The sequence below is a fragment of the Salvelinus fontinalis genome, chromosome 33, assembly GCF_029448725.1.
Source record: "Salvelinus fontinalis isolate EN_2023a chromosome 33, ASM2944872v1, whole genome shotgun sequence".
Taxonomy (NCBI): Eukaryota; Metazoa; Chordata; class Actinopteri; order Salmoniformes; family Salmonidae; genus Salvelinus; species Salvelinus fontinalis.
This window is the reverse complement of record NC_074697.1, coordinates 33,075,238-33,100,439: the sequence shown is the minus strand read 5'-3', so window position 1 is coordinate 33,100,439 and position 25,202 is coordinate 33,075,238. Positions and strand designations below refer to the sequence as shown.

The 25,202-nt window shown below is 45.8% G+C and overlaps 1 protein-coding gene across 1 annotated transcript; it reads left to right on the top strand.

The window, feature by feature from the left end:
• Positions 1 to 9: 9 nt before the first annotated feature.
• LOC129832079 (pre-mRNA-processing-splicing factor 8-like) lies at positions 10 to 24,957 on the top strand. Its single transcript, XM_055895828.1, has 43 exons — positions 10 to 195; positions 801 to 921; positions 1,138 to 1,306; positions 1,596 to 1,760; positions 1,964 to 2,182; positions 2,499 to 2,711; positions 2,838 to 2,963; positions 3,095 to 3,200; positions 3,604 to 3,794; positions 4,078 to 4,197; positions 4,379 to 4,568; positions 4,972 to 5,091; positions 5,468 to 5,602; positions 5,802 to 5,931; positions 6,204 to 6,400; positions 7,238 to 7,444; positions 7,809 to 7,972; positions 8,145 to 8,271; positions 8,511 to 8,703; positions 8,912 to 9,099; positions 9,362 to 9,600; positions 9,790 to 9,936; positions 10,080 to 10,290; positions 10,415 to 10,531; positions 10,724 to 10,971; positions 11,278 to 11,457; positions 11,743 to 11,878; positions 12,079 to 12,248; positions 12,624 to 12,753; positions 12,848 to 12,994; positions 13,268 to 13,428; positions 13,649 to 13,840; positions 14,095 to 14,332; positions 14,565 to 14,693; positions 15,084 to 15,197; positions 15,446 to 15,619; positions 17,444 to 17,637; positions 17,900 to 18,139; positions 19,686 to 19,827; positions 20,116 to 20,256; positions 20,518 to 20,657; positions 22,598 to 22,800; positions 24,105 to 24,957. The coding sequence occupies exons 2-43, from the start codon at positions 813 to 815 to the stop codon at positions 24,257 to 24,259; spliced, it is 7,017 nt and encodes a 2,338-aa protein (XP_055751803.1). The 5' UTR covers positions 10 to 195; positions 801 to 812; the 3' UTR covers positions 24,260 to 24,957.
• The last annotated feature ends 245 nt before the right edge of the window (positions 24,958 to 25,202 follow it).

Here is a 25,202-nt window from a genome sequence, read left to right as displayed (position 1 = left end):
CGTTTGTGAATTCAAGGGAAGTGCGCGCAACGTGCGATGTCGTTTACACTGCGTGCTTTGGGCAGGAGGAAGGCTAACCAACACAGTCGTGAAAAGCAGGGAAAAGTTCATATAATTTTTTACCGAGAGATGTTATAATCGTGTGCAAACCGAGGCTATTTTCAATACGAAGCAGTTGCCCTGGACGTGGAGGAGGTACGTTTTGCCAGGTCCTCTGGTTGTGCAATTGATCCGGTTAGGATTAGCAGACTAACGTTAGCACTTTCATTCTGGGCCTTCACAAAAAAAAAGTTGTTGCCCAACTAATAACTACTAGCCAACTAACGTTAGTTAGCTAAATCAAACCACGTATGATAGGTTAGAATTTTATTAATCGATTGGTCAACTAATTTGCCCACCTGTGCTTTTCCCCATTGTGTGTGCTAACGACACACTTGAATTTGTACGCGTGCTACAGCTAACGTTATAAAGCATCCGCTAATTAAGTTAGGTAGCCAGCGACCTAGCTAGCTTTCCAGACTTTGCACTGCTCAAGATTTCACCTACTAGCTAACATTATGAAATATTGACAAAATTACTCTCACCTTTGATTTAGTTTATTTATATTTACCAGAAAGCAGCAGCCATTGTAAACGTGTTGGCAAATCGAAACATTTCATGATGAATTGAGCACAGTAAGCTGATGTAAGCTGTTATTGACACTCATGGACTATGTTCGTTGTTGATGTACTACCTAACTAATAATACATGATTCTTGTTTGACCCTTTTTATTAATATTTTAAATTATAAATATTTCTAGTTGTGAGCCGCAATGGCAGCTGCATTCCCTTATAGAGGGGTACCTGGTGGAATGCCCCCAGGTATCCATCCCCCAGCCCAGGTTCCAGATTACATGTCTGAGGAAAAACTGCAAGAGAAAGGTGGGTTCAGCTCAAGGGGAACGTTTGATCAATGTGTTTTATCTAATGTACAGCTACTGGACTGGCCTCATGTGTCTGTCATCTACCAAAAACCATAACATGTCATTGCCCCTTTGCCAATGATTTCCATGGGGTTGTTATTCAATTCATGAAATAGAAAATTCCATTGCATGAAACTATAATTCAACCATTATTGTTATTTTCACAATACAACAGCCAGAAAATGGCAGCAGTTGCAGGCGAAGCGCTACTCTGAGAAGAGGAAGTTTGGGTTTGTTGACGCCCAGAAGGAAGACATGCCACCTGAGCATGTCCGTAAGATCATCAGGGACCACGGTGACATGACCAACAGGAAGTTCCGTCACGACAAGAGGGTCTACCTGGGGTATGAAGAAACTTCTCAGTGTCTCTATGGAACTCTGGTGATTTGGAGAAGAATTGGGAAAACGTTGTGTATCCAGGGGTGAAAGTACGGTGGTACGGCGTCCCTGCAAAATAAATAGTGGTGGTATGCCGTACCGGTAAAACATGAACCTATCACAATAATTAAAACAATTGTAGTTTGCTAACCATGCCCCCCCTCCCTTTCCTCTTTTCACCCATCTCCCAACACTCACACCTCTCTTCCTCACTGTCTCCACTTCCCTTCCTTCTTTGTGCGGTCTTCTCCACAGAGCCCTGAAGTACATGCCCCACGCAGTGCTGAAGCTACTGGAGAACATGCCCATGCCTTGGGAGCAGATCAGAGACGTGCCTGTTCTATACCACATCACCGGAGCCATTTCCTTTGTCAACGAGATCCCCTGGGTCATAGAGCCTGTCTACATTGCCCAGTGGGGGTGAGACGGGCTAATATTCTGTAAAAGCTATTTTTTATTTCTGTTTTTGTATATTTTTAAAGTGAAGGAACAATTGAGGTCTGTTTTTGGATTGAAGCATGCCTAGTTTCCATAAAGTACTCTCTATGAATTGTTAGAAACTAGTGTTAGCCATAGATGCCTCAAACCACCTAGATGATCCTTGTTCTCTCTTCTCTCCATAGCGCCATGTGGATCATGATGCGTCGTGAGAAAAGGGACCGTCGTCACTTCAAGCGTATGCGTTTCCCTCCCTTTGATGATGAGGAACCTCCGCTGGACTACGCTGATAACATCCTGGACGTGGAGCCGCTGGAGGCCATCCAGATGGAGCTGGATGCAGAAGAGGACTCATCCGTGGCGGAGTGGCTCTACGAACACCAGCCCCTTAAGGACACCAACAAGTGAGTCACAGCAAATCCTGTTTTGGTTTTTCTCTGGACAGTCCTGATGCAGAAAGGACACCTGCACACAGAGTTTTGCTTTATTTTCAAATGAGCAGGGTTTATACTATTGCCTGGTGGTCATCAGAACATTATCACAGCGTACCAAAGACCTGAAACCTATTAATGTAAGCCACAATATTTAAACACAAGTCTTGGTTGGTTTAGCACAAGTTCTGGGTAAGTTGAAATCAAGACAAAACATGACTGGAATGGATATCAATTTTATTCTAGTCCTTGTATGAACCTGCCTTCCTCTTCTTCCCTCCAACTCCAGGTATGTGAACGGGACCACGTACAGGCGTTGGCAGTTCACCCTGCCCATGATGTCCACGCTGTATCGTCTGGCCAACCAGCTGCTGACTGACCTGGTGGACTACAACTATTTCTACCTGTTTGACCTGAAGGCCTTCTTCACCTCCAAGGCTCTCAACATGGCCATCCCTGGGGGACCCAAGTTTGAACCCCTAGTTAGGGACATCAACCTCCAGTAAGAGCCTGGGTCTTTAGGCTGTTACCCCTTAGTGGTAACAGCCTAGTACTGTCTACCATGTGGTGGCTTTTGGGCATTACACTGTTGAAGTATATGTTCCTGAACTCTCTTCTCCCATCTCAGAGATGAAGACTGGAACGAGTTCAACGACATCAACAAGATTATCATCAGACAGCCAATCAGGACGGAGTACAAGATTGCCTTCCCATACCTGTACAACAACCTTCCCCACCACGTTCACCTCACCTGGTGAGAAAGATGCCCTCTACTGTCTATCTCATACAGGCCCCAGAACAACCTCCCAGACTCCAGAAATGGAAAACTATTGATATGCACACATTTGGGTGATACGCCACCAATGCTAACTAGTGTTTCTGTAGGTACCACACTCCCAACGTGGTTTTCATCAAGACCGAGGATCCTGATTTGCCAGCGTTCTACTTTGACCCCCTGATCAACCCCATCTCCCACAGACACTCAGTCAAGGTATGTGTTATTTTTAGTGTACTGTACGCAATGCACTGCAGCCAAATTGCCCTTCGGGGACAAAGTTCTCTTGAATTGTAGTGAACCCTGCCCCAGCAGCGCCTTTTAACTCTGTCTAGGGAACAACAAAAAATTCTAATATTATATCTACCTAGCTACTAGCCCTCCTACAAAGGCAAGAAAACCAATGCAAGTGCGTAACGACCGAAGGAGATTTGAATGGTGGGTTACTGGTTGAGCTGAACCTGTGCTGCAGTTAGTCCATCAGCATTCAAACACTTATTTTGAGTATGGGAGAGTCAACTAATAGTGGATACCTCTATTGCAGTGTGTGTGCTCCTGTTGCTGTTCCCTCACTCGCTCTTTCCTCCCAACTTCTTTCACAATACTCACACCCCTACAGAGTCAGGAGCCTCTGCCAGAGGATGACGAGGAGTTTGAGCTTCCAGAGTACGTGGAGCCCTTCCTGAAGGAGACGCCCCTCTACACAGACAACACAGCCAATGGAATCGCTCTGCTCTGGGCGCCACGCCCCTTCAATCTGCGATCTGGGAGGACCAGGCGGGCCATCGACATCCCACTCATCAAGAACTGGTGAGGATACACTCAAAGAACATTATTTGTTGATGTAGTATGGGAATTGTTATTGCTGTATAAAGGTATTTATTTGCCTTTTTTTAATTAGGTAAGTTATTGGAAACATTTCTCTAATACAATAAAACGAAGTAACTTGTCCTACATAGACCTGTCATGACTGAGGATGACTGCTATATCTGTGAACTCTTGTCTGTTGATATTGTAAACCTAATAAAGATAGCATATTAATACTAAATTAAATCTAATTAGTGAGTGTCTGCCTGACTGCCTCCCTTATCAGGTATCGTGAGCACTGCCCGGCCGGCCAGCCAGTGAAGGTGCGTGTGTCTTACCAGAAACTGCTCAAGTACTACGTACTCAACGCTCTCAAACACAGACCACCCAAGGCCCAGAAGAAGAGGTAAGCATCAATGATGATTCTCAAGTAATTCTCAAATTACCATACGAACCACGAATTTCGGCAATGTTTGTTTGTTGGTGTTTCATACGGAAAAATAACTGAAATGTACTATTTGCAGCACCATTTTGGGGGAACAAATGTACAACAGAACCTGACCAGCCTCCTCTGTCCTCCCCTACAGGTACTTGTTCCGTTCCTTCAAAGCCACCAAGTTCTTCCAGTCGACTAAGCTGGACTGGGTGGAGGTGGGCCTGCAGGTGTGCAGACAGGGCTACAACATGCTCAACCTGCTCATCCACCGCAAGAACCTCAACTACCTGCACCTGGATTACAACTTCAACCTCAAGCCTGTGAAGACCCTCACCACAAAGGTAACCAGTCTAACTAGATGCCAGCGATGTAAAAAGGTGCAAAACAGAGCAAAGTAGACCCAAGTCTGGTCCAAAAACAACCCCTTGCCTCGGCTTACCGTAGCCCTTCCTACTTAGTTGTTGCATAACTAAATCCTAATCTGTAGTAGCTCAATACCAGGGGGTGCTTGTGTCATGTTACATTGCAAGCATGTTTTATCTAACCTGCACTGAGTTAACAGTTTAGGGGTTTTCGGGGCCACGTTCAGTAGGCAAACTTTGTGGAACGTTGCAGATAGAACTATGATATATAGAACGAACATGCATCTTTGACAAGTAGAATAAGGAATCATGTCAGTTCTATATAAAAGAGTTCCACAATGTTGTACCATGCTGAATGCGCCCGTGGTGTCTGTCCCTTCAGGAACGTAAGAAGTCCAGGTTCGGGAATGCCTTCCATCTGTGCAGAGAGGTGCTGCGTCTCAGCAAGCTGGTGGTGGACAGCCATGTACAGTACAGACTGGGCAATGTGGATGCTTTCCAGGTCAGTAACACACATTTGAATCACATTAAAGATCCAATAAAATAGTTTTATGTGCGGTTTAAATAGCATGATTTGATTTTGGCTCACAATTGGAAGCGTTAAGTTCATGATTTAAGTATCCCTATATTTCTGTTATTACGGGGCTATCACTCAGTTGTTAGTTCGCCTGCGCAGCAGTCTCGTTGTTGATGAACCTGGCCTGAGTGCAATGGCAACCATGTGTGCTAATACAGTTTAGTAAACGTTGTTAAACTGGAACCTTGTCGTTGTGTCATTTCGAGTTACCAGGAAGTACCTGTTTTTAACAAATGAGTCAAACCTATTTCAATTTAAAGTATTTCCTAATATGTATTGTTTCTTCCTCCTTGGTCTGTAGTTGTCAGACGGGCTGCAGTACATTTTTGCCCATGTGGGCCAGCTGACTGGCATGTACCGCTACAAGTACAAGCTGATGAGACAGATCCGCATGTGCAAGGACCTCAAGCACCTCATCTACTACCGCTTCAACACTGTGAGTACTGAGTATACACACAGAGACAGATCTATGTAAATGCACACAAACATTACCTTTATTGCAGATTTGGTAAAGGAAACGTCTGAAGACACCACCAAGTAACACATCTGCTCTATAATGTTTTGGTCGTTATTCTGGAACAGAACTAAAGCCTGAGTTTGTTGTTGAAGGTGTGTGTTTTACTGTGTGTTCTCAGGGTCCGGTGGGTAAGGGTCCAGGCTGTGGGTTCTGGGCCCCAGGATGGAGGGTATGGCTGTTCTTCATGAGGGGCATCACCCCCCTGCTAGAGAGATGGCTCGGCAACCTGCTGGCCAGGCAGTTCGAAGGTAAGGCCTTTTAACTTGTCATGTTAGAATTGTTTGTGTGAAATTAATCATTATCAACTGATGCGGTATGGCCCATCAATGAACTACTTGTTTGCCAAGTTGCTTTTGTGCCTTTGAGCAATTGTAAATATTTAGATGTGAAGGGTTATGAAAAGGGAGGACTGTGATGATAAGAAAACCGTGATGAATTAACTATGGATCATTGATTTACTCACATGAGAATGGTGTTCTCAATCAGTCTATCAACCAATCATGAATGTCCCCTTCAACAGGTCGTCACTCCAAGGGCGTGGCGAAGACTGTGACGAAGCAGCGCGTGGAGTCCCACTTTGACCTAGAGCTGCGTGCGGCCGTGATGCACGACATCCTGGACATGATGCCTGAGGGCATCAAGCAGAATAAGGCCAGAACCATCCTGCAGCACCTCTCTGAGTCGTGGCGCTGCTGGAAGGCCAACATTCCCTGGAAGGTATGGTGACATAGAGGGGATGTACAGGGATGAGGAGGCAGCATATAGAGGGAATGGAATGTTGGGTCTTCATTCCAGGGGTGTGTGTGCTTGGTTTGACTGCTGAAAAGGTAGGGGCAGTTCAGGGAATGCAGAGTAGATGATTGCTTTAAGAATATTTATTGGTGCCTCCCGGGTGGCGCAGTGGTCTAGGGCACTGCATCGCAGTGCTAACTGCGCCACCAGAGTCTCTGGGTTCGCGCCCAGGCTCTGTCGCAGCCGGCCGCGACCGGGAGGTCCGTGGGGCGACGCACAATTGGCATAGCGTCGTCCGGGGTAGGGAGGGTTTGGCCGGTAGGGATATCCTTGTCTCATCGCGCTCCAGCGACTCCTGTGGCGGGCCGGGCGCAGTGCGCGCCAGCCAAGGGGGCCAGGTACACGGTGTTTCCTCCGACACATTGGTGCGGCTGGCTTCCGGGTTGGAGGCGCGCTGTGTTAAGAAGCAGTACGGCTGGTTGGGTTGTGCTTCGGAGGACGCATGGCTTTCGACCTTCGTCTCTCCCGAGCCCGTACGGGAGTTGTAGCGATGAGACAAGGTAGTAATTACTAGCGATTGGATACCACGAAAATTGGGGAAGAAAATGGGATAAAAATTTAAACAAAAAAAAAAAAAAAAATGAAAATAGAATATTTATTGGTGACATGTTAAAGAATTATAATCTTTCGTCAAACGCAGTTGTCTTCAGCAATAATGATTTTGTAAGCAATAAAAGCAGTTTGATTCCCTGGAAGGTACTTCATTTACACCTATCCAATATTGACAGCTTTTGACCTGTCTAATCCGTGTCCTCCCTCCAGGTCCCAGGCCTGCCCACCCCCATCGAGAACATGATCCTACGGTATGTGAAGGCCAAAGCTGATTGGTGGACCAACACGGCCCACTATAACCGCGAGCGAATCAGGCGCGGCGCCACCGTGGACAAGACGGTGTGCAAGAAGAACCTGGGCAGACTGACCCGTCTGTACCTGAAGGCTGAGCAGGAGAGGCAGCACAACTACCTGAAGGTAATACAACACACACTATGGTCCTCATTTATGGGAAAGAAGGCACTAGGTAGCCTTCTGCATAGCTGATGCAACCATGGAAGTAAAACACAGTTTTATCTCTATGGTGCAACTACCTACTCTGCTGTGAGAAGTGTAGACAATTCAGATATGCAACAGCAAACCAGCAGAGTTAACAGGGCCACCAGTCTCTCAAGAACAGGCTGAGTCGGTAGTATAATACTCTGACACTTGTTCGTGTCTCTTTCTATAATTATAAGGTATAGTTATTGTTTGTTTAAAAACTGGTAACTTGGTTCCTATGACTTCATATTGCCATATCCATTTAGAGCAGTGTGTATAATATGTAATCTGTGTCTCCCAGGATGGTCCATACATCACAGCAGAGGAGGCTGTGGCCATCTACACCACCACAGTCCACTGGCTGGAGAGCAGACGCTTCTCCCCCATCCCCTTCCCCCCGCTGTCCTACAAACACGACACCAAGCTGCTCATCCTGGCCCTGGAGAGGCTCAAAGAGGCCTACAGGTAACACACACAAACTCCCTGTAGCCTCCTGTTAGGGAACATGTACTGTAATGCTAAATGCTACCTTGGATAGCTTATTGGGTAATGAGATGCCTGTAGATTCTTTCTGCTGAGGTATGTTATGTATTTGATCTTGCAGTGACTTGATCATGTGGTTGTTTTCTCTTTCCAGTGTGAAGTCCAGGCTGAACCAGTCCCAGAGAGAGGAGTTGGGGCTGATAGAGCAGGCCTATGACAACCCTCACGAGGCCCTGTCCAGAATCAAACGGCACCTGCTCACACAGAGAGCCTTCAAGGAGGTTAGTCCCAGGACAAACTCTATATACACACTGAGCTTTTTTGCATCGTGATTGGTTTATTAGCAACTTAAGTTACTCTGAAAACACAAGTTAACCTCTAGGTTCCCCCCATTTTTGTCTAACGAGATGGAGATTATTTGAACTTTCAGTTGACGAAGACAACTATATCAATACCCAAATCTATCTCTGTTCTATGAACTTAACAATCACCTATTCCCCTCTCCCCTCCTTCTCTCTAGGTGGGCATAGAGTTCATGGACCTGTACAGCCACCTGGTGCCTGTGTATGACGTGGAGCCCCTGGAGAAGATCACAGATGCCTACCTGGACCAGTACCTGTGGTATGAGGCTGACAAACGACGTCTCTTTCCCCCTTGGATCAAACCAGCTGACACAGAGCCTCCTCCACTCCTTGTCTACAAGTGGTGCCAAGGTGAGGACTATGTTGGGTAGACAACGTTGCTTTCAAAAGTCCCAAAATGTTGAGTGTTGCTTATAGTAGTTGTATATGTGTATTCACAAAGCCAATGCTGCCAATGCATATTGTATAATAGGAAAACGTATCTACAACCACTTCAATTGTTTCTGTTCGACGCTTTCATTATATATCCATTAATGCTGGCCAAAAACACTGTTGCCAGGCATCAACAACCTGCAGGATGTGTGGGAGACGATGGAGGGAGAATGTAACGTGATGCTGGAGTCTCGCTATGAGAAGATGTATGAGAAAATAGATCTGACGCTGCTCAACAGACTGCTGCGTCTCATCGTGGACCACAACATCGCTGACTACATGACCGCCAAGAACAACGTGGTCATCAACTACAAGGTGAGAACCCCTTGCCATCTTGAGGAGGGGTTTGTTGTGCAGGGTTTAGATCAATTACATTTCAGTCAAGTCATGAAGTAAATTGAGATTCCAATTTTCCTCATTCAAAAGCAATGAGGAAGATATTGTATTTACATTGTGAATATCTTTTTGTTTTTGAACGATGGCATTGTTTGATTTCATACCTTGTACTTCACCCTACTAACTGTTTAGTTGCGTATATATAGACCCAACGTCATATCCTTCCTCTCTCCCATCCCAGGACATGAACCACACCAACTCGTATGGTATCATCCGTGGTCTGCAGTTTGCCTCGTTCATCGTGCAGTACTACGGCCTGGTCATGGACCTGTTGGTGCTGGGCCTCCACCGGGCCAGTGAGATGGCCGGACCCCCTCAGATGCCCAACGACTTCCTGTCCTTCCAGGATACAGCCACAGAGAGCGCCCACCCCATCCGCCTCTACTGCAGATACATTGACCGCATACACATCTTTTTCAGGTACACAAATTAGACCACACCTTAGATAGGTGGTAGTACTCCTTAACTGACTCTACATCAAATACCTGAGTAGGAGCAGAAGACATGCACACAAAGTTTTACTTGGTGCAGACTAACTGCTTAGACTTATCCATGTAGGTATCTGTAGAAGCTCAGTGGTTGACATGTCCTCCTTCTTTCTCTTTCCAGATTCTCAGCTGATGAGGCCAGGGACCTGATCCAGAGGTACCTGACGGAGCACCCTGACCCCAACAATGAGAACATTGTGGGCTACAACAACAAAAAGTGCTGGCCCAGAGACGCCAGGATGAGACTGATGAAGCACGACGTCAACCTGTGAGTCGTCCCCCCGTTGCTAGTTCTTTAAGATGGAGTTTAATGCAGTCCTTGTGTGAGATGTACTGACGTGAGACCTGCACGTGTTATTTTCCATGCGACACTTGTGAAATAATAGTGGTCCCTCCCTGTCTACCGTCCAGGGGTCGTGCTGTGTTCTGGGACATTAAGAACCGCCTGCCTCGCTCTGTGACCACGGTCCAATGGGAGAACAGCTTTGTGTCCGTCTACAGCAAAGACAACCCTAACCTGCTCTTCAACATGTGTGGCTTCGAGTGCCGCATCCTGCCCAAGTGTCGCACCAGCTACGAGGAGTTCACCCACAAGGACGGCGTCTGGAACCTGCAGAACGAGGTGAGAGGGGACTGAGGAAGGGTGATGTTACTTGGTTTCTATGCACACCAGTTGACCCTGTCCTGCGTCTCCATGGCGATAGAGGGGAACAGTGGCATGCTAAACTGTCTCCATCTGTATGTAGGTGACCAAAGAGCGTACGGCCCAGTGTTTCCTGCGTGTGGATGATGAGTCCATGCAGCGGTTCCACAACAGAGTCCGACAGATCCTCATGGCCTCAGGATCCACCACCTTCACCAAGGTAACTCTTTTACAAAACACCACTCTTCCTTTCTTCACTGAGATAGTTTCTCACATTTAAATATAATTGTGTATAGAAGTATACCAACTAAAGAAATTAATTTCATTTTATTTAATCATTGGTTGGGTTCATAAATGTAGTCTAGAGTTATGAGAACTGTACTAATGTTGACATAATTGAATCTCCCCTCAGATTGTGAACAAGTGGAACACGGCTCTGATAGGCTTGATGACGTACTTCCGCGAGGCGGTAGTCAACACCCAGGAGCTGCTGGACCTGCTGGTGAAGTGTGAGAACAAGATCCAGACCCGTATCAAGATTGGCCTCAACTCCAAGATGCCCAGTCGCTTCCCCCCTGTCGTTTTCTACACCCCCAAGGAGCTGGGAGGGCTGGGCATGCTGTCCATGGGACACGTCCTCATCCCACAGTCGGATCTGAGGTAAGCGCAAAACGCAGAATATGTAGAAGCTAAGATTTGTCTAGACCGGGCCATAGAGGTTCCTGTATGAGGTTAACAAAGTCAACTTGCTGCAAGCTTTGATAACCTTGAATTGATAGAAATGTAAGCCTCTGAGCTGGATAACGATATAACCTTTCTAGTTAACTAATGAAGATAGACCTGGCTACATTACTGCCTCCTTGAAATGTCACTATTACCGATTGATACATGTTTTAAATTACAAGTTAGATGGAAGATATTCTTCCTGCCACTAACCCTTCTTGTCCCCCCCCCCCCCTCCCTCAGGTGGTCGAAGCAGACTGACGTTGGCATCACCCATTTCCGGTCCGGTATGAGCCACGAGGAGGACCAGCTGATTCCTAACCTGTACCGTTACATCCAGCCCTGGGAGAGTGAGTTCATCGACTCCCAGAGAGTCTGGGCAGAGTACGCCCTGAAGAGACAGGAGGCTATCGCACAGAACAGGTACTGAACACCTACACAGGCAAGACAGTTGCCCTATCTCAACCCCTTGTCCCCATGTAGGCTGGATTTAAGCTCCACTCGGCGTACTTAATCACACATTGCACGGGTGGCTCCACATGAGGATTTTGGTGCATGCCAGAATGTGTAACTCAACATTTGAGGTTTTTCTAAGGAGAACACTTGGCGGGGTGTAAACCTAGATTTAGCTGCATAGTCTGTAACCAGATGGTCAAATGGTTCAGAGGCTTAGGACTATGAGAGTTGATGATGTGTTGTCCCTGTCAGGCGTCTGACCCTGGAGGACTTGGAGGACTCTTGGGACAGAGGTATCCCCCGTATCAACACCCTGTTCCAGAAGGACAGACACACGCTGGCCTACGACAAGGGCTGGAGGGTCCGCACTGACTTCAAACAGTACCAGGTAAGCTACTGACCAGTGGGTACTGCAGATCATTTTTTTAATGAGCTCTAACGAAAGATGGACTTGGACATTTACAAATACATTTCAATTCTGGTAAATGCCTAAAGCATTTGTCCAAACATTAATGATATGCTTTTTCCTAATAGTCTCCTAGGTTGTGAAGCAGAACATTAACTCTAGTCTGTCTGATTGTCCTGTAGGTTCTGAAGCAGAACCCGTTCTGGTGGACCCACCAGCGGCACGACGGGAAGTTGTGGAACCTCAACAACTACAGGACAGACATGATCCAGGCTCTGGGAGGGGTGGAGGGCATCCTGGAACACACGCTCTTCAAAGGAACGTACTTCCCCACCTGGGAGGGTCTCTTCTGGTCAGTACCACACACTCATTCACTATATGACTTAGTTGTTATTGTTGCGTGTGTGCGCGTACATACACTACCGGTCAAAAGTTTATACACACCTACTCATTCCAGGGTTTTTCTTTATTTTGACTATTTTCTACCTTGTAGAATAATAGTGAAGACCTCAAACCTATGAAATAACACATGTGCAATCATGTAGTAACCCCTAAAAAATTACATTTGAGTTTCTTCAAAGTAGCCACCGCTTTGCACACTTTTCAAACATTTCCAAAATATTTGTGGTATGCATGCTCAAAGACACAGTATAACATCAGTAATGTAGATGTGAGGTATGGGGTTTTTACCTCGCTAACCTCCAGCCTGATCTCCACTTCACCACAGGGAGAAGGCCAGTGGCTTTGAGGAGTCCATGAAATGGAAGAAGCTGACCAACGCCCAGAGATCTGGTCTGAACCAGATCCCCAACCGTCGCTTCACCCTCTGGTGGTCTCCCACCATCAACAGGGCCAACGTGAGTACCCGATTACACGCACACGGATGCATTTCCCAGATGTTGTTTTGCTACTCTTGACACTCACAATTAGGCTCCGTACTCTGTCCTCTAGGTGTACGTGGGTTTCCAGGTGCAGCTGGATCTGACCGGGATCTTCATGCACGGAAAGATCCCCACTCTGAAGATCTCTCTCATCCAGATCTTCAGGGCTCACTTGTGGCAGAAGATCCACGAGAGTGTCGTCATGGATCTCTGTCAGGCACGTTACTAGGAGCTTATATCTCAGCTTGATGTATTTGGTTCAATCGGGGATCACAGAACGTCTGATGACTCTGAGACATAAGTGTAGACTCCAATGATACGTTTTGTTTATCTTTGCCTTCATTGCCTTTCCGGGCAGCAAAAACCAAATGTCACTGCATTTTTTTAAAGGACATTCTCTACCAACATCACAAAACAGTGAGGTTGAAAAGTCAATTTTGATTGTATAAAAACTTTTCCAGAAAATAATGAATTCCCTCTGTCTATGTAGGTGTTTGACCAGGAGCTGGATGCCCTGGAGATTGAGACAGTGCAGAAGGAAACCATTCACCCCAGGAAGTCCTACAAGATGAACTCTTCCTGCGCCGACATACTACTCTTCGCCTCCTACAAGTGGAACGTCTCACGCCCCTCGCTGCTCGCTGACTCAAAGTACGACACTACAGTCTTTTAAACTTTGTATCAGGTTAACACTGAAACCTTTTCTTAGTTTGTTGGTTATGAATATGCCCTCTCAAAATGGAAGCGGCTTCCAAACTTCGATGATCTAATAGATCCAAGTTTGACAAGAAGCCAAGTTCTTCTTGCAATTTATAAAGACCTTATTTCTTTCTTAGTACTAATTAATCCTTGACCTCTCTCTCTTCTTCAGGGACGTGATGGACAGCACCACCACCCAGAAGTACTGGATCGACATACAGCTTCGCTGGGGAGACTACGACTCTCACGACATTGAGCGCTACGCCAGAGCCAAGTTCCTGGACTACACCACCGACAACATGAGCATCTACCCCTCCCCCACCGGGGTGCTCATCGCCATCGACCTGGCCTACAACCTCCACAGGTTAGCATAGCTACGCTAACATTTCTGCTAATGTCTGCATAAGTAATGGAGAAATGTTCTAGCCTGTTGACATGAGTGCTAGCATTTCCACTAATGTCCACATGATAAGTGATGAAGTTTTGTTAGCGTAGCTAGTAGTCTTGTATGTTTGTCAACCGTTGCCCTCAAGGTGGTTATTAAACACGTGTTTGTTTATGTCTGTTACATAACATATTAACTCATCATCCACACTCTTTTCTCTCTCCTTCCTCCAGTGGGTACGGTAACTGGTTTCCGGGAGGCAAGCCTCTTATCCAGCAGGCCATGGCTAAGATCATGAAGGCCAACCCTGCTCTGTACGTCCTGAGGGAGCGCATCCGTAAGGGACTGCAGCTCTACTCCTCAGAGCCCACTGAGCCCTACCTGTCCTCCCAGAACTACGGAGAGCTCTTCTCCAATCAGATCATCTGGTTTGTGGACGACACTAACGTCTACCGTGTCACCATCCACAAGGTGAGTGAGGAGTCAGACATTCTGAGATTTGTGTCAATGTTCTAGAGATTCTAATTATATGGGTTGGATTCTGTCTGGCACAACAGTGTACCTCTAGAATAGCTTTTTATGCAGAGTGAAACATTTTCAGACAATTAAACATTTGTGAAAAGATCTACTGTTAGATAGCTAGTCTCGGTGTTCAGCATCCTCTGTCTTCAATCATGTAAATACTCCCGCTCTGTCCTTGCAGACGTTTGAGGGTAACTTGACCACCAAGCCCATCAATGGAGCCATCTTCATCTTCAACCCCAGGACAGGTCAGCTCTTCCTCAAGATCATCCATACCTCTGTGTGGGCCGGACAGAAACGTCTGGGACAGGTACATCTTCAAATGAAAAAGACCTGTCACTCTCTTTAGCAATGCACAGGGCAATAAAACTCAGGAATGGAGCAAAACAAATATGCATGGAAGACTAGTTATGCTCATTGGGGCCTAAGGCACTACATCTCAGTGCTGGAGGCGTTACTACAGACCCTGGTTTAATTTCAGGCTTTATCACAACCGGCCGTGACTGGGAGTCCCATAGGGTGGCACACAATTGGCCCAGCGTCGTTGGGGTTTGGCCGGGGTAGGCCGTCATTGTAAATAAGAATTTGTTCTTAACTGACTTGCCTAGTTAAATAAACAATCTAATAAATAAAATGTCCTCACCTTTGTTCCCTTCCATCTTTCTTTCCTTTCCTTCCTCTGTTCCCTCTCCCTTTATAGCTGGCTAAGTGGAAGACAGCTGAGGAGGTGGCTGCTCTTATTCGTTCCCTACCTGTGGAGGAGCAGCCCAAACAGATCATTGTCACCAGGAAGGGCATGCTGGATCCCCTTGAGGTGAGACCCCATAACTCAATCACATCGATTGCTTGATTGCGCCTCACAAACCACCTCATTGATATAGACATGGCATTAATCTGCCCAATTTACACATCAGTAGAGGTGAAGGAAAGGACTCAGTTGAACTTGACTGAGATTATAAATATTAACTATTGCGATGATCAGTGATATGTTTTGATACGATTTGACATTATTAATATTGACAGATTTGAGATGAAAAAATGTGTATCCCTTCCTCCTCCCAGGTGCATTTGCTGGACTTCCCCAACATCGTGATCAAGGGCTCTGAGCTGCAGCTGCCCTTCCAGGCCTGTCTGAAGGTGGAGAAGTTTGGAGACCTAATCCTGAAGGCCACCGAGCCTCAGATGGTCCTCTTCAACCTGTACGACGACTGGCTCAAGACCATCTCCTCCTACACCGTGAGTCTTTCTACTCTTTTTGTATTAAACTCAGCAAAAAAAGAAACGTCCCTTTTTCAGGACCCTGTCTGTCAAAGATCATTCGTAAATATCCAAATAACTTCACAGATTTTAATTGTAAAGGATTTAAACACTGTTTCCCATGTTTGTTCAATGAACCACAAACAATTAACGAACACGCACCTATGGAACGGTCGTTAAGACACTAACAGCTTAGACGGTAGGTAATTAAGGTCACAGTTATGAAAACTTAGGACACTAAAGAGGCCTTTCTACTGACTGAAAAACACCAAAAGAATGATGCCCAGGGTCCCTGCTCATCTGTGTGAACGTGCCTTAGGCATGCTGCAAGGAGGCATGAGGACTACAGATGTGGCCATGGCAATAAATTGCAATGTCCGTACTGTGAGACGTCTAAGACAGTGCTTCAGGGAGACAGGACGGACAGCTGATCGTCCTCGCAGGGGAAGACCACGTGTATCAACACCTGCACGGGATCGATACATCCGAACATCACACATGCGGGACAGGTACAGGATGGCAACAACTGCCTGAGTTACACAAGGAATGCACAATCCCTCCATCAGTGCTCAGACTGTCCGCAATAGGCTGAGAGAGGCTGGACTGAGGGCTTGTAGGCCTGTTGTAAGGCAGGTCCTCACCAGACATCACCGGCAACAACATCGCCTATGGGCACGAACCCACTGTCGCTGGACAAGACAGGACTGGCAAAAAGTGCTCTTCACTGACGAGTCGCGGTTTAACTGATGGTCGGATTCGCGTTTATCGTAGAAGGAATGAGCGTTCCACCGAGGCCTGTACTCTGGCGTGGGATCGATTTGGAGGTGGAGGGTCCGTCATGGTCTGGGGCGGTGTGTCACAGCATCATCGGACTGAGCTTGTTGTCATTGCAGGCAATCTCAACGCTGTGCGTTACAGGGAAGACATCCTCCTCCCTCATGTGGTACCCTTCCTGCAGGCTCATCCTGACATGACCCTCCTGCATGACAATGCCACCAGCCATACTGCTCGTTCTATGCGTGATTTCCTGCAAGACAGGAATGTCAATGTTCTGCCATGGCCAGCAAAGAGCCCGGATCTCAATCCCATTGAGCACGTCTGGGATCGGAGGGTGAGGGCTAGGGCCATTCCCCTCCAGAAATGTCCGGGAACTTGCAGGTGCCTTGGTGAAAGAGTGGGGTAACATCTCACAGAAAGAACTGGCAAATCTGGTGCAGTCAATGAGGAGGTGATGCACTGCAGTGCGTGCAGCTGGTGGCCACACCAGATACTGACTGTTAATTTTGATTTTTACCCCCACCTTTGTTCAGGGACACATTATTCCATTTCTGTTATTCACATGTCTGTGGAACTTGTTCAGTTTGTCTCATACAAATACACACGTTAAGTTTTCTGAAAATAAACACAGTTGACAGTGAGATGACATTGAATTGTTTTGCTGAGTTTAGAATGAGACTTAAGCAAGATTGTGGTAGTATTGGTAGAATGACTGGCTCAAGGCACTCTCCTCCCGACCGTGAGTGGCCGTTCACTTCCTGTGACCGATAATACAAGAATGAGACTAAAAACGATTTAACAGAGATTTCTACCAACTATAGCTGATAGGGGTCAATGTAAAAAATATATATATAATATATACATAGGAGCCAGCTTCTTGAAGAATGTTGATATTTATGGCATAATTGTCTAGTCCTGTTTCTCATTCTAGAAGCTCTTCTAGAGTGCAAAACTTTTATTGGGAGAGCTGTGTCTGTCATTCCCCTGTTTAACCAGTGTCTGTATGGCTCTGTTTCCTGCCTCTAGGCATTCTCACGTCTTATCCTGATCCTAAGGGCGCTCCATGTGAACAACGACCGTGCCAAGGTGATCCTGAAGCCTGATAAGACCACCATCACAGAGCCTCACCACATCTGGCCAACGCTGACCGACGAGGAGTGGATCAAGGTGGAGGTGCAGCTTAAAGACCTCATCCTGGCCGACTATGGAAAGAAGAACAAGTGAGTGGCTGTGGTGGCCTTTGTAAAGCTGTCATGAAGCTTCATAATGCTGTCATATGTATATTAACTTCCATTTGCCATTATGAGAGTTCACAACACCTCTCAAAGAAAAATCTCTAACAATCTCAATAAACTAATGCAAAAATGCGTAGGACTATTTTTGTGGAATCAAGTAGCATCTGGGATTCCCACTGCAAGGGAGCATGCATTTCATTCCCAAACTTCCCTCAACCATATCTGACTTCAACTCTGTCCTCTCCAGCGTCAACGTGGCGTCTCTGACCCAGTCTGAGATCCGTGACATCATCCTGGGCATGGAGATCTCTGCTCCGTCCCAGCAGCGCCAGCAGATTGCTGAGATTGAGAAGCAGACCAAGGAGCAGTCCCAGCTCACCGCCACGCAGACACGCACAGTCAACAAACACGGAGACGAGATCATCACCTCAACAACCTCCAACTACGAGACACAGACTTTCTCCTCCAAGACAGAATGGAGAGTCAGGTATGTAGGGGGAGACTATTTGGATTTTAAATGTTGTAGATTTCCCTATATTTTTACAATAATATTAGTCATCTCATAGAATATGATTGTGACATTTGAATTAGGTTTATATATCCTTCCACTCACACATGGTGCTGACAAAGGAATGTACTGTAATTTCTGGACTATTAAGCGCACCTGAATATAAGCCGCACCCACTGAATTAAAAAAAATATATGTATTTTGTACATAAATAAGCCGCACATGTCTATAAGCCGCAGGTGCCTACCGGTACATTGAAACAAATGAACTTTACACAGCCTTTAAAGGAAACACGGCTTGTAACAAAAATAAATAGGCTTTAACGAAACACGGCTTGTAACAAAAATTTCAAAAAAAATTAAATAAAAATAGCAGTAAACAGTAGCCTACCAAGAAAGTCATTGGTCACTATCTTTCTCCTGTGCACTGAAACCACTAAAGTCATCTCCTTCGGTGTCAGAGTTGAATAGCCTCAGAATTGCTTCATCCGATGTTGGATCGTTTTCATTGTCACTCTCGTCACTTTCATCCGGAGGCAAATTCCCCGCTGAGCTCATGCTGCCATTTACATTACATTTAAGTCATTTAGCAGACGCTCTTATCCAGAGCGACTTACAACTTGGAAAGTTCATACATATTCATCCTGGTCCCCCCGTGGGAATTGAACCCACAACCCTGGCGTTGCAAGCGCCATGCTCTACCAACTGAGCCACACGGGACCACTGCCCTCTTCAATACGCAGCAGTCCAGCCTTTCAAAACCTGTTGATGATAGTGGATTTTATTTTTATTTTTTTACAATGCTCCACGCTGTCATGACCCACTGGCAGACTTGACCATAAGTCGCTCTTCGCATGCGGCCCATTTTAGTGAAGGATTTCTCCCCACTTGTCATCCAAGCCTCATTTTCTAGTTCGGGCCATCTGCTTTTCTTTCCTCTGAAAGCTTTTGTTGTCTTTTTGCACTAAGTCAGTTTCTCACGCTGCTGTTTCCAACGTCTTATCATCGACTCATTAAGGCCAAGCTCCCGTGCAGCAGCTCTATTTCCTATTCCAACAGCCAGATCGATCGCCTTCAAATCGAAAGCTGCATCATATGCATTTCTCTGTGTCTTTGCCATGATGAGGGTGACAAAATGACTACCGTAATCAGAATGATGGGAAGTTTGAGCGCGCTTGATTTACGTCACATTATGTGACGGTGCTCAGTTTTTTGGCGGCATGAATCTTGTGAAAGCGGGAAAAATCCATAAATTAGCCGCGTCATTGTATAAGCCGCAAGGGTCAAAGCGTGGGAAAAAGTAGCGGCTTATAGTCTGGAAATTACAGTAATAAACTTTCATGGAGCTTTATGATTGTTATATTATAGTTCTCAAAGTGGGAGTTGCAAAATCAAGGCCATAGCTTCAGAGGTCAATAGAGCGCCTTAAATGTCTCTTTGATAACTTGACCTTTTTAAAGAATTATTTTCTGTTTCTATTGTCTTGTCTGAAAGTCCTAACATGGCTCTTCCTCGTCCTCCTGCAGGGCCATCTCTGCTGCCAACCTGCACCTGAGGACCAACCACATCTACGTGTCGTCTGATGACATCAAGGAGACAGGCTACACCTACATCCTGCCCAAGAACGTCCTCAAGAAGTTCATCTGCATCTCAGACCTGCGAGCCCAGGTCAGTAGCCTACGGTCTATCCTGTTTGTGTCACAGTAAACTTCTCCTAGTTGTCTCTGCTTGTGACCCTTGTGATAAAATGCCTACCATGATGCTAAAACAGTCAAATCACTCTACCTTCATATCTATCAACATCCCATTACTATTGTAATCCTCTTATATGAATGAAGTGCTCCTGGAACAGAACTGTTTGGTCTTAGAATACCTTCAGTCATGTCTTGTATAGTTTTGTATATCTGTAAATCTGAATGCGTGTGTTGCTGACGTGTGCATCCCCTCTGTCTTCAGATTGCAGGTTACCTGTACGGCACCAGTCCCCCTGACAACCCCCAGGTGAAGGAGATCAGGTGTATTGTCATGGTACCCCAGTGGGGAACTCATCAGACCGTCCACCTACCCAATCAGCTGCCTGGTCACGAGTACCTCAAGGTACAGACTTAGGGGATAATGTACACACACTCGGACACACATGCATATAACACGATTTGATGCCATGTAATATGCGGTTTACTGGATCACGTCTCAGTATTTGGAAGTGATTAACCATGGACCATGACTCATTTTCCTTGTTTTTATGTATACCGTAGCCTTTGAAATTAGAAGTGTTTAGTTCCTGATGAGGGCAGAACACACACACCCCTCTCTACTTCCCGTGTCTCACCTCCTCTCTACCCTGTCTCCCCCCTACAGGAGATGGAGCCCCTGGGTTGGATCCACACCCAGCCCAACGAGTCTCCCCAGCTCTCCCCCCAGGACGTCACCAGCCACGCCAAGATCATGGCTGACAACCCCGCCTGGGACGGAGAGAAGACCATCATCATCACCTGCAGGTAGGCCAGATTCTTGTACTTGCTTTTTTCTTTACACTTACCAGTAGTGAGTTTGCATATACAGTTGAAGTCAAAGTTTACATACACTTAGATTGGAGTCATTAAAACTCGTTTTTCAACCACTCCACAAATTTCTTGTTAACAAACTATAGTTTTGGCAAGTCGGTTAGGACATCTACTTTGTGCATGACAGAAGTAATTTTTCCAACAATTGTTTATAGACAGATTATTTCACTTATAATTCACTGTATCACAATTCCAGTGGGTCAGAAGTTTACATACACTATGTTGACTGTGCCTTTAAACAGCTTGGAAAATCCCAGAAAATGATGTCATAGCTTTAGAAGCTTCTGATAGGCTAATTGACATTTGAGTCAATTGGAGGTGCACCTGTGGATGTATTTCAAGGCCTACCTTCAAACTCAGTGCCTCTTTGCTTGACATCATTGGAAAATCAAAAGAAATCAGCCAAGACCTCAAAAAACAATTGTAGACCTCCACAAGTCTGGTTCATCCTTGGGAGCAATTTCCAAACGCCTGAAGGTACCACGTTCATCTGTACAAACAATAGTACGCAAGTATAAACACCATGTGATCACGCAGCCGTCATACCGCTCAGGAAAGAGACGCGTTCTGTCTCCTAGAGACGAATGTACTTTGGTGCGAAAAGTGCAAAGCAATCCCAGAACAACAGCAAAGGACCTTGTGAAGATGCTAGAGGAAACAGGTACAAAAGTATCCATATCCACAGTAAAACAAGTCCAATATCGACATAACCTGAAAGGCCGCTCAGCAAGAAAGAAGCCACCAAAACCGCCATAAAAAAGCCAGACTACGGTTTGCAACTGCACACGGGGACTAAGATTGTACTTTTTGGAGAAATGTCCTCTGGTCTGATGATACAAAAATACAACTGTTTGGCCATAATGACCGTCGTTATGTTTGGAGGGAAAAGGGGGACGTTTGCAAGCCGAAGAACACCATCCTAACCGTGAAGCTTGGCGGTGGCAGCATCATTTTGTGGGGGTGCTTTGCTGCAGGAGGGACTGGTGCACTTCACAAAATAGATGGCATCATGAGGCAGGAAAAGGATGTGGATATATTGAAGCAACATCTCAAGACATTCGTCAGGAAGTTAAAGCTTGGTCGCCAATGGGTCTTCCAAATGGACAATGACCCTAAGCATACTTCCAGAATTGTGGCAAAGTGGCTTAAGGACAACAAAGTCAAGGTATTGGAATGGCCATCACAAAGCCCTGACCTCAATCCTATAGAAAATGTGTGGGCAGAACTGAAAAAGTGTGTGCGAGCAAGGAGGCCTACAAACCTGACTCAGTTACACCAGCTCTGTCAGGAGGAATGGGACAAAATTCACCCAACTTATTGTGGGAAGCTTGTGGAAGGCCACCCGGAATGTTTGACCGAAGTTAAACAATTTTAAAGGCAACACTACTAAATACTAATTGAGTGTATGTAAACTTCTGACCCACTGGGCATGTGATGAAAGAAATAAATCATTCTCTCTACCATTATTCTGACATTTCAAATTCTTAAAATAGTGGTGATCCTAACAGACCGGGAATTTTTACTAGGATTAAATGTAATGAATTGTGAAACTGAGTTTAAATGTATTTGGCTAAGGTGTATGTAAACTTCCAACTTCAACTGTAGCAGCTAATTTGAAAAAGGTTTTACTTCATGATGGAGGGCATTGTATGTTGGTTGGTGTGACCGTCTGGGTTTGAATCCAGGCAGTCTACTCGTCACTAGACTGGGTTAGCCTGTTTAGCTAAGGCCTTCAGGACTTCCGCAAGGTTATTCATCACACAAGTCTAGTTCACCGTCCCAACCACATTTGTAAACATTGATCAAGTCCACATATACATGCATCTCTTCTTCTTAACATTGTAGTTGCATCATGTATATTTATTCATTTCCAGTTTCACTCCTGGCTCATGCACTCTGACGGCCTACAAGCTGACTCCCAGTGGGTACGAGTGGGGCAGACAAAACACAGACAAGGGCAACAACCCCAAGGGCTACCTGCCCTCCCACTATGAGAGGGTTCAGATGCTTCTGTCTGACCGCTTCCTGGGCTTCTTCATGGTGCCTGGACAGGTTTCCTGGAACTACAACTTCATGGGTGAGTAGTGCATAGAGCACGGGATTCTCTGCTAAGCCCACACTGCTTGAAGGGTGGATTTCGCAGACACATTAAAACCTATTCCCAGACTAAAACTTGTGCTAAATAGAGAATCTTGTTTAATGGCTAACCTCTTATCAGTGTCTTCAAATCTTAGTGTATTTGAAACCATTAAATTCAACATCAGTGAAATAGCATATTAGGAAAATGAAGCATTTTTACAACCACGTGCTTGCAGTGTGTTTGTCAACATACACTACATGGCCAGAAGTATGTAGACACCTGCTCATCTTACATCTTATTCCAAAATCATGGGCATTAATATGGAGTTGGTCCCCCCTTTGCTGCCATAACAATCTCCACTCTTCTGGGAAGGCTTTCCACTAAATGTTGCAACATTACTTCGGGAACTTGCTTCAATTCAGCCACAAGGATTAGCGAGGTTGGGCACTGATGTTGGGCGATTAGGCCTGGCTCGCAGTCTGCGTTTTGTATGGACCTCACTTGATGCACGGGGGCATTGTCATGCTGAAACAAGGGCCTACCACAAAGTTGGAAGCACAAAGCTAAGGGGCCTAGCGCGAACCATGAAAAAGGGCCACAGACCATTATTCCTACTCCACCAAATTTTACAGTTGGCACTATGCATTGGGGCAGGTAGCGTTCTCTAGATTCGTCTGTCAGACTGCTAGATGGTAAAGTGGGATTCAGTACTCCCAGAGAAAGCTTTTCCACTACTCCAGAGTCCAATGGTGGTGAGCTTTACGCCACTCCAGCCGATGCTTGGCATTGTGCATGGTGATCTTAGGCTTGTGTGTGGCTGATCGGCCATGGAAACCCATTTCATGAAGCTCCCGACGAACAGTTATTGTGCTGACGTTGCTTCCAGAGGCAGTTTGGAACTCGGTAGTGAGTGTTGCAACTGAGGACAGATGATTTTTACGTGCTTCAGCACTTGACGGTCCCCTTCTGTGAGTTTGACTTCGCTGCTGAGCCGTTGTTGCTATTAGATGTTTCCTCTTCACAATAACAGCACTTGCAGGTGACCAGGGCAACTCAAGCAGGGCAAATATTTGACGAACTGGCATCCTGTGACGGTGCCACGTTGAAAGTCACTGAGCTCTTCAGTACAGGCCATTCTACTGCCAATGTTTGTCTGTGTAGATTGCATGACTAGTTGCTCGATTTTATGCACCTGTCAGCAACTGCTGTGGCTGACAAATAGCCAAATCCACTCATTTGAAGGGTTGTCCACATACACTACATTACCAAAAGTATCTCAATTATACATCCTCCTCTTTCAGGTGTCCGCCACGACCCCAACATGAAGTATGACCTGCAGCTGTCCAATCCCAAGGAGTTCTACCACGAGGTCCATCGCCCCTCTCACTTCCTCAACTTCGCCTCCCTGCAGGAGGGAGAGATCTACAATGCAGACAGAGAGGACATGTACGGTTGAGAGGACATGTACGGTTGAGAGGACATGTACGGTTGAGAGGACATGTACGGTTGAGACTGGCGCTCTGCTCAGAGGATTACCTCTCTATTGTAGATATTATATGACATGGACATCCTTATGCGGCCCTGTCCAGTACAGTCAGACAATTTGGCCCAGCCAGTCGTGAAGTTATGAATATAACTACTGCTACCTGAAGGAGGGGAAACGAGGTACAGCTATGGCGATCTCCATAACTGTGATGGACCAAGTGTACCAACTGATAGGGATGGCCTGAAGATGTTGGAATTTGTATGTATGTAAGCCTAGGACCACCTTTTTTAGGACACAATGTCAAGTTTGAGGGGTTTTCTGCTAAATTGTTTGAATTGGTTGCCCTCCCATCAGATCTCTCCAATAAGGCTTCAGAATGTGAATTCTATTGCATTTCATTTTTGGCTTTCCTTTTGACACATTGCTGCAAAAGTGTACTGGTATTTGTGTCTCATCAGTTTAGTAGTTGATATAGCTGTAAAATGCATTTGTGGCATTTCTTTAAATTGGTAGTTAATCATTAATACTCTTTTCTCCCATTGGAACTGTAATGGAATTGATATGTCCTGTGTTTTTTAGGCTAGCATTCTGTTACCTATTTGCTATGTTGTGCATTCATTGTGGACGCTGTAGTTTGGGTTTAAATAAAGATTGACATTTTATAAGTATTTACCCTTGTTTGGTTGTTTCTGTGTGTGAGTGCAGTGATCATGTATTTTGTGAATAGCACTGTCTTATAGCAAGGACACACCCGAGATACTGACTACCATTGTACTTAGGATCATGTCTGCAGTCAAACTTATTGGTGATGGACAGTGGTGGCTGAGCTGGAAGAGATTGGTCTCATGGGACTGTGGGACACATGCAAGCTGTGGCCAAAGACGGATATGCGTATTTTGCCTCATCAATGATG